The sequence below is a fragment of the Andrographis paniculata genome, unplaced genomic scaffold, assembly GCF_009805555.1.
Source record: "Andrographis paniculata isolate CXL003 unplaced genomic scaffold, ASM980555v1 Contig50END, whole genome shotgun sequence".
Lineage (NCBI taxonomy): Eukaryota > Viridiplantae > Streptophyta > Magnoliopsida > Lamiales > Acanthaceae > Andrographis > Andrographis paniculata.
The window spans coordinates 1328167-1338089 of NW_026137585.1; the positions used below are offsets into that span (position 1 = coordinate 1328167).

A 9923-nucleotide genomic window follows, 5' to 3' on the forward strand; every position below is an offset into this window, starting at 1 on the left:
TCTCTACCACATAAACGTAAACATTTTTTTATTTGTTATTCAAAAATATCTTTAATATATAATCATTTTATTTTTTATTATTAAAGACAAAAGAAATACACTCCCACTAAAAACTAATGCCCAAAAAATTATGAACATAATATATAATATATAAAATAAAAATAAATATTTAATTAAATAACTGCTCTTTTATATTTTCAATTCTATTCAATCTCTAAAATCTTCTATAAAGATACTCAACTCAATTTGAGATGTCGAATAGCTCAAAAACAAAAATGGAGTTCAACTTCTCCCTATCCATCATTACTATTTTTTCCTTCATCCTTTTTCTGACAATATTTTTCAGAAAAATTACTCGATCCAAACCCGACCCGGATTCGAATCTTCCGCCGGGGCCGAAAAAGCTGCCGTTGATTGGAAATTTGCACCAGCTCGCCACCAGCTCGAAGCTGACGCACCAAACGTTAAGCGACTTGGCTGAAAAATATGGGCCGGTGATACATTTACAGCTCGGCCAAATCAGCACCATAGTGATTTCATCGGCAGAAGCCGCCAAAGAAATCATCAAGACACACGAACTCACTTTTTTCAACAGACCGGTAAACATAGCTGCGGAAATTATATTTTACAACCACTCGGATTTGGCAATGTCGCCGTACGGCGAATACTGGAGACAGTTGCGCAAGTTCTACACCGTGGAGCTATTGAGTGCGAAACGAGTCCAATCGTTCCGCGCTTTAAGGGAACAAGAGTTCACAAATTTGTGCCAATGGATCGCGTCGAAAGAAGGTCTGTCGATCGACTTGACGGAGAAGATCGGCTTCACTACTTGCGATATCGTAATGCAGGTGTCGCTCGGGAAAAAAACCGACGAACTAAGAAAATTCACAACCATAGCCAATAAGTGTGCCAAGCTTGCTTCCGGATTCAATATTGCGGATTTCTATCCTTCGATCGGATTGTTCCGACGATTAAGTCCGACGAAAGACAAGTTAGAGAAGCAACACGAAGCCGCGGACAGGATACTCGAAAAGCTTATCGACGAACACAGGTCGTCGACGAAGGATGAGAGTAAACAACACGAGGACTTCGCAGACGATCTTCTCAAGTTCAATAATTCCGGAAACCAAATACAGCTGACGGACGCTAATATAAAAGGGATTTTACTGGTTTGTCGTTTTCGCTGCGCTTATAAAATTCATTTTCACTTTATTAGAATTTTATCGAAAATTATTAAAATTGGTCTTATCCATATATATAGGAAGTGTTTACGGCTGGAATCGAGACATCCTCTATGACGACGAATTGGATTATGGTCGAAATGCTGAGGCAGCCGAGGGTGTTTAAGAAGGCGCAAGACGAGGTAAGAATGGTTTTCAAGGACAAGGGATTTGTCGACGAGTCCTGTTTTGACGAGCTCAAGTATTTAAAGTTAGTCGTAAAAGAGGGCCTAAGGCTCCATCCGGGGCTACCGATTCTTTTTCCAAGAGAAAGTACGGAGCAATGTGAAATCTTTGGATACAAAATACCTCCGAAAACTCGAGTCTTGGTAAATGCATGGGCAATTGGAAGAGATCCCAAATACTGGAAAGAACCAAATAGTTTTATTCCGGAGAGATTTCTTGATAGTCCGATCGACTACAAAGGGAACTACTTCGAATACCTTCCCTTCGGCTCCGGAAGAAGGATTTGCCCCGGAATATCATTTGGCCTCGCTAATATTGAGCTCGCTTTGGCGCTGTTTCTTTACCACTTTGATTGGGCTTTGCCCGACGGAATGAAGCCTGAAGATTTGGACATGGCCGAAGCCCCGGGCCTTACGTTGAATAGGAAAGAACCATTGTATGTGATTCCGAGAGTGAAGATACCATTGCGTAGCCGCATGGTAGTAAGCGCATAGCGAACTATTCTTTCCGCTTCTACTGAAGGAAGTGAAAGATAGCTTTTCCTGTAAAACGAAGACTTGATGCATATTCAATAAGAAATTTGTGGTGTGATTGGCGAGTGTATTTTTTTATTTTTACTGTTTGATTACGGTAAAGTTATCACCATGCCTAAATAATATCGATCAAGAATCTAACTAGTATATTATTTATATTAATATAATATAACTATAATACAAAATATATATATATAATATACTTCTATATAATACTCCCTTAACATTTTCCTTTTGGTATGTTCCGCAATATTTTCAAAATAGGAAATAATTAATTATATTTAATCTCTACCCCACACTTTATCTCATCACATCACCCAAATAAAAAAATAAAATATACATTTCTCTCTCCATCACATCACCTAATTTCTAAATTATCTTACTTAATACTACTCATCTAAAAATCCGTGCCCAAAACAAATGTTGCACTTTATTTGGACGGAGTGAGTACATTACGCTGAGATGATTTCTCCAAATATCATTGATTCAAAATCCGCACTTATAAATAGTATAGAAAACACATGTTTAGGGTTAAAGAAGTTTTGAAATTGGTTTTTCTAATTCATATTATTTTTTAGAATAGAATTAGTGAATGGTAAAAATATTTCGAAAAAATCACTAAACAAACACATTATGTTCGTAGGATAATTGCAGATATTATAATTTTGATGGTATCTAAATTTAACTGCATGTTTTTTTATTTTTTTATCATTTGTAGTTATAATAAAAATAACTGGGTTTATTTACTTTGATATCCATATATAAATTTATAGTACAATAAATAATATTTACATACAAAAATATGGCATATTATTATTATTATTTTTTAAATATTATATTAATATTTATTTATATCAAATTAAATACTTTTACCATCCTAACTAATTTGTTCACATGAGTTGAAACATCAAAATTTAGGTACTATGTAATTAGTAAGTTTTTGTCCGACCTTGAAAATTAGTTACATTTACAATGGAAATGTATGTAACTAATTTTCACGGCCGGAGAGAGTAATTAAAAAGTGTATTAGTAAAAATAATTATAATTTAATAAAAATAATTATATATTAAGATTAAAATTATTAAATAATTTACTTAAAATAAAATATATATATATATATATAAATTATAAATTTTAAATGTGATTAAAGTATATAATTATATTTAAAAAATAAATTATGCGAGGCAAATAAAAATAGAAAAAATAAACAAATTATATGAAAATAAGAGTATAATTATTTTAATTTAAAATTTTAGTATTATCAAAATATTAGCACATAAGAATATAAAAATAATAATAATAGTTGAATATTATTACTTCCTCTATCACTTGAATTTGTATTCACTTATATTTTTGTTGTCACCTAAAAATATTTGTATTTTTTATTTATTAAAAAATTATATCACTTTTTATATTACAAAAGAAAAATACAAAAAATAAAAAAACAAAGAGTATACACGGGTGTGTTCGGTTGTGGGATTCTATCCCAAAATTATTATTCATAAAAAAAAATTTCCTAAAAAATATCAAGTCAAACACTTATTTTCTATTTTTTATATTATATTAAAAATCAATTTTACATTCAAAACATCACATCAACACCTATTTATATCACATTATACCACTATTTTAATTCAAAATTTTTACTAATCAAATCTCAATTCAAACTCCAAACTCCCAAACAAACGCATCCTCGCAGTAAAACTCGTGTCTTTTTTTTATTATTAATATTTATTTTTAATAAGGTAAAAACCCACAATTGAACCTAATACCTTGGACTCCACAAAAATATGTCACATTAGGCGAATCATATATAGTAAACGTTCTCGTTTAAACTCATGACCTCTACCGACACCACTAAGTCATTCATTGTATCAGAATTTTTTTTTTTTTTTTTTTTTATTTATAACATTGTGTCTATATATATGTATTGCGATTGGTGCTGATTATTTTAGTGCTAATATTAGCATACATAATTAGATTAATTATATCATAAATAAAATTAGTTAACATTACTATTTCTCTACACTATGTGCATGGGTGCTACCCAATTCTTTCCCAATATATAAATATATACTCCCTCCGTCCACAAACTAATATCGTACTTTCCTATTTAGAATGTCCAATAATTATTGTCTTTTTTCTATTTTTATACACAAAATTTACTCTTTTATCCTTACTTACTTTATTTACTCTTTTATTTTCTATACATAAGATTAAGGGCAAATTTGTCATTTTATAACAAAAATTTTAATTTCTTAAAAATGCAGAGAGGGACTATATTTTATGGAAAATTGTGTCTAAATATAATATAATTTATTTAAAAAACACAAAAAGAGAAAAAAAAAAATTGTGATATGGTTCACCCATACCATATATATATATATATGATTTTTAAATCGTGACGGCCATAACCACGGCAGAAATGTAGCCCTCAGTGGCAATAATTAATATTTGTTTTGCCCCATTAGGTACACAATATTATATTTACATATATAGTAAAAGATTTTTGAAAATCTCTTTTACGGATATATAAATTGATGGTCGGGTTTTTTAACAGTTCAGAAAAAACAAATGAATTATTTAAAATTTAAAATATCAATGATATTTAAATAACTAAAATCTAATTCAATTAAAATAATCACTTTATATATAAAAATATAAATATACAAAATATATTATTCTTTAAGTTATCAATAATTTATATTAGGGGCATAATAGTCCACACAGTAATTATTAACATCGTCAATCAAAGTTTCAAAGGGGCTATGTATGCAATATTATTTGAATAACAAGTAAAACGAAATTTTAGGACAAACGATCTTTTCGATGAATTTCGCAAAAAATTCTTCTTTTGTTATTTTTCAAATAATTTTCTACAAATAGTTTAAATTTAAAATTTTTTGAAAAACTTTAGGGTAACTCCAACTCACTGCATAAATGGAGTGGGCTGTGCAAAAATTGGGGGAGGGGCTCCAACCCACCCCCAAATTCCCCCCCATTTTTGCAGCCCGCTACAATGTCACTCCATATTTGGAGTAACACTGTACACTCCACTTTATTTTTAAAGTGGAGTTTGTGTGGTATTTTGTGGTATTTATGTATTTTTGTTATTTTTTGGAATATATTGTGTAATTTTATTTTTTTGAAAAATTATGTATAATTTTATTTTTTAAAAATGATATAATTTTATTTTTTTTAAAGTGATATATAATTATATAGTTTTTTAAAAATACTGTGTAATTATATATATTTGGGTTATATTGTAAAAATAAATTAAAGTTGGGGTGTAATTTATAAATATAAAAATTTATGTAAAATAATATAAAAGAGGAATATATATGGAATATACTTTTTAGAGTGAAAAATTGAAGTTTATGGTTGGAGTAAAATTACTGTAGATCAACTGCATTTTTACCGTAGCTACTGCAAAAATGAAGGAATGAGTTGGAGATGGCCTTAATATTGTTACAAATAATTACACCAACCATTTAATTATAAATTTACAAAAAAACTATTTGTACCGTACCGAAATTAATACTTTCTCCGTCCCACGGAAGATGAAGTTTTTTTGTTACGGACACAGTATTTTAGGTAGTGTAGGTTATTAAGTTCTTAATAATAAGTTAAGATAATATTTTATTATTTTTTATCTGTGTAGTGTTGTTGGTATTTTAAATATTTTTAGAATTATATCTCAATAAAATATATGCAATATGTATATTATTTTGTAGACAATAAAATTTTATATAATACAAATGAATAAAAAAAATATATTTATTTATTTATCATTGCCATAAATTAGTTCTATAAAAATGAGGAATTTTAAAGGTAGATAAAAATATTTGTTAATTAAGGAAAGAGATAAAAATAAAATGAGTTATAAGTGGATTCTACGTGCAAAATGTTACAAGTTTAATTAAAGAATTTTGGTATCCTCCCGATGTTGATTAAATTCCAGGAGCATCCTGAATCATTTTAATCCGTTGGATTGTTTTTATTGACAATCCAACGATTGAGTTTGATTGAGGGTATTTTGATAATTGAAAAAATTGATTAAGATATCTAATTAAATAATCAATTAGAAAAAATTATCGTACCTACCTTCAATAATTTCGGGATTAATTTTTCTAAAACAAACAAAAATGTTTCCCAAGTAATTACTTTCAAAATTGTATACACTCAAGTTATAATGATGTATACATCATCCCAAAATGATGTCTCTGTGATACTATTATGATCTACCACAAAATACTTTTTTTATATAACAAAAATATTTCCCAAGTAATTACTTTCAAAATTGTATACAAATAAATAAATTATACCAACCAAATTATTACTCACCAACTTGTCATCCAGCTACCATTCCTGTTTGTTTCGTAGACGCCACAGCTTCAACTTTTTAATACTCCTCTCACTGTCTTGGAATTATAATATTAATTGGATTGAGCACGAGATTTAAAAAATATTAATATTATATTGATAATTGATAAAAAATATAAATAAAATTTTTTTTTGCCCTGATGAATGTATTAGTGTAAAAAATAGTGACATTTGTGTAAAAAAAATAAAAAAATAGGGGTAATATTTTGGTGATATGACTATTTATGAAAATAAGACTATTGTTTTAAGACAGAAAAAAATGATAAATAAGACTATTGTATTGGAAACAGAGGAAGTATAATATTTTAAAATTTTAGATCACTTCACAAGATATTGTGTTATTCGTGGGTAATAAACTATTTATTTGTCCTTTATATATAGATTAGTATAATAATTTTAATGTAAACACGTGAAAGTGTGAAGATGTTTTTAACTTACAGTTTCGGGCGATTGAAAATAACAAAACAGTATTTCTTTGAACTTATCAAATTTAAATATTTCTTTCATTCATTAAAATTAGTTCATTTGGATCCGACACGAGAATTAAAAAAAATTAATATTTTATTAAAAAAGTGATAGGTATTTGGAGATATTTTTGCAAATTTAGTTAAAAAGTAAAATAAATAAAAAAAAAAGTAATAAAATTAGTAGTATTTGTCGTAAATAAGTGTTGATTTGTTGACCTTGCCAAAATTAATAATGTAATAAATTTAGTTGACTGATTAAAAAGAAATATGAAAATAAATTTGACGGAGAAAAGAAGTACATCATATGCGGTTTTGTATTAGATTAAAAATAATAATATTTTATTAATAAATAAAATATATAAAATAATTTTAATATTTTTTAATTTATATTGTATATATAAATTAATTATGTATATAACAATATATTTATAATTTAGGTAAAAATTAAAAATTATTTTAATATTAATATATAATTATTTATTATAAAAATATTTTTTTAAAAAATAAAAATAAAAATAATATTTTTCACAAATAAAGGGAGTAATATATATTAGTGTAGCATACTTTTGCCTTTTATATGTCATTTAAAATTATTTTTTATTATATTTTGGGAAATAAAACGATTTTGTCCTCTAGTATAACATACTTGTGGAGTGCCACAATATGCACGGCGTGATTATAAATTTTATTAAATTATTAAATTAATTATTGTTATTAAAATATTTCTCGTTTTCACATAAATTTGTACATCATTTTATTTTGGTCTCTTCTATCTAATTTGTCTTTTTAAAAAAAATATATATAATTATATATTTTAAGCATATTTTAAAATAATAATTTATAATTTATAATTAAATTATTAAATTATCTTAATTTTAATGTATAACTATTTTTATTAATACTCTTCTTAATTACTTAATATTTAAAATTCTGCCCAGTTAAAATGAACAAATTAGTTGAGATGAAGAGAGTAAAAGTTAATAAATTTTATCACAAAATATAAATATTAATAATAATAATAATAGATGTTGATATATATGATAGCATTACCATATATAAAATTATGTTTATTTTTCTTTTTTTGCGAGTATATATATAAAAAAATCTTAAATAGACAAATATATTAAGAATATGAATAAAAAAAAATAATAATAACCTGTAAATTAATTGATGTTAAAAATAATACTCAAAATTCAAATAAATAATTTTTATATATATTATTCATTTGCAATTAAATTATAAAAATAAAATAAATTATTTATATTTGTAAGTTAATAGTATATAGTAGCAATCTATCTAAATTTGATTGCATATAAAATTTTAATTTTTTTTTTACAATTTATAATTGCAATAAAAAAAATTGACAATAATATTTTTATTTTTATATTTTTCTAAATTTTTATTTAAATGATAGAAATAAATAACAATGTATCAAAATTATGGAGTATTTATTTATTTAATTTTTAACAATCTATTTTTATTATTCGTTAAGAATAACACATACTCATCTTATTGGTTTGAAAGCTAACAATTTTACAATTCATTCAACATTCAAATATAAAATATAAATTTTTTTTACTAAGTGTAACTTTATTACATATTGCAAATATTAGAAAATTTGTTTTTATTTACATCAATACACTAAAATATTATAGCAATTTCGATAAAAAGAAATATGGTGACAAAATAATATATATATATATAAAAGTATAAAAAATTACTATTTCTTTCGTCTCATATATAAATATCACACATTTAATTTATTTATGTCTCACATCTCATATATTCTTATATTTACACTTATTATAATATTATAACGGACAGAGACAATATTAAAATATAAAAGAAATTTTTTTCAAAAAAATATAAATTTATTGTTATATAATATATATATATATATTTCATTTCAAAATATCACTTGTATTTTATTTATATCAAATTTAATAATTATTTTAATTTAAAATTTGATACACAAAAGAATATCAAACAATCATATGACCATTTATTTTATTTTTTTTTTCTGCTAAACTTATATACAATCCATTTATAATAAATAATTTTATGCATTTTTATAATTTTATTACCCTTATTTTAACAAATAGTAACTAAATTGTCATTGTTTAAAAAATTATTCAACTATTTTTTTATCAATCATTTTAATAAATTTATCATAATACTGTCACTTTATTTTTACATACACCACTTTAATATTAAAATTTCATTATTCCTTAGTCTCAATGCCTAAACAAACTATCATTTATAGGACGAAATGAATATAATACATACTATTGCGACCCACATTTTTAAAAATAATATGATTTTTTTTTCTTTCATGTGATTTTCACTGCTTCATTTTCATCTCGAGTATCACATAGTATTAAAAGTGAAATATCATTAAATGATTAGAATGAAAAATAATATAAGATCCACATGCAATTTTTTTTTTAAACAAAAATAGACAAATAAAATAATTAAAATGAAAAATTAGCCCCACACCACAAAAAAAAATAAAGAAAAAAAGAAAAGTGGATCTATACCAAAAAATTAAATTGTATTATATCCCCTATATACAAATAATATCATTTCCATTTTATCGATTTTATAACAAATGAAATTTTTCTATATTTAATATTCCCTCCGTCCACTTACAATGTTTACATATTTCTATTTTGGGACGTACAATTACAAAGTTAACATTTTATTAAATACACTATTTTTTTCCATAAATGCCTTTACTTTACATCACATCATTACTTTTATACAAAAAAGTAAGGGCAAAAATGTCTTTACACTACTTTTAACTATTCACTGTAATTAAAATACTATTATTTCTTAAATTATGCGTCAAAAGTAAATGTAAACCTGGTAAATGGACGGAGGGAATAATATTTACTAATTTAAAATATATTTAACAAATATAAATTAATTTAATTGACTTTATAATATATAACATCTTGTATCATGGAATCTACTTAAAATTCTTTTAATTCTATTCCACATATAAATAAATAAATATTTTACAATTAAAACTCTTTATCTTTAGTAAAAATTAGTTTTTATTAATTATTTATATTTATTCATTTGTACTATATGAATTTTATTATAAAATGATATGCATATTGTATAATATATTT

General features: G+C 24.8%; 1 protein-coding gene across 1 annotated transcript; it reads left to right on the top strand.

Annotated features, from left to right (window-relative positions):
* Positions 1-233: 233 nt before the first annotated feature.
* On the top strand, positions 234-2007 carry LOC127253278 (cytochrome P450 71D11-like). Its single transcript, XM_051277772.1, has 2 exons — positions 234-1169; positions 1262-2007. Exons 1-2 carry the CDS (start codon positions 252-254, stop codon positions 1898-1900), a joined length of 1557 nt encoding a protein of 518 aa, XP_051133729.1. The 5' UTR covers positions 234-251; the 3' UTR covers positions 1901-2007.
* The last annotated feature ends 7916 nt before the right edge of the window (positions 2008-9923 follow it).

Bases quoted from the DNA above. Each gene is read 5' to 3' on its own strand.
- LOC127253278 (XM_051277772.1), top strand. From the start codon at position 252: ATGTCGAATAGCTCAAAAACAAAAATGGAGTTCAACTTCTCCCTATCC. The intron at 1,170-1,261 runs GTTTGTCGTTTT...CCATATATATAG, and splicing joins ATATAAAAGGGATTTTACTG to GAAGTGTTTACGGCTGGAAT.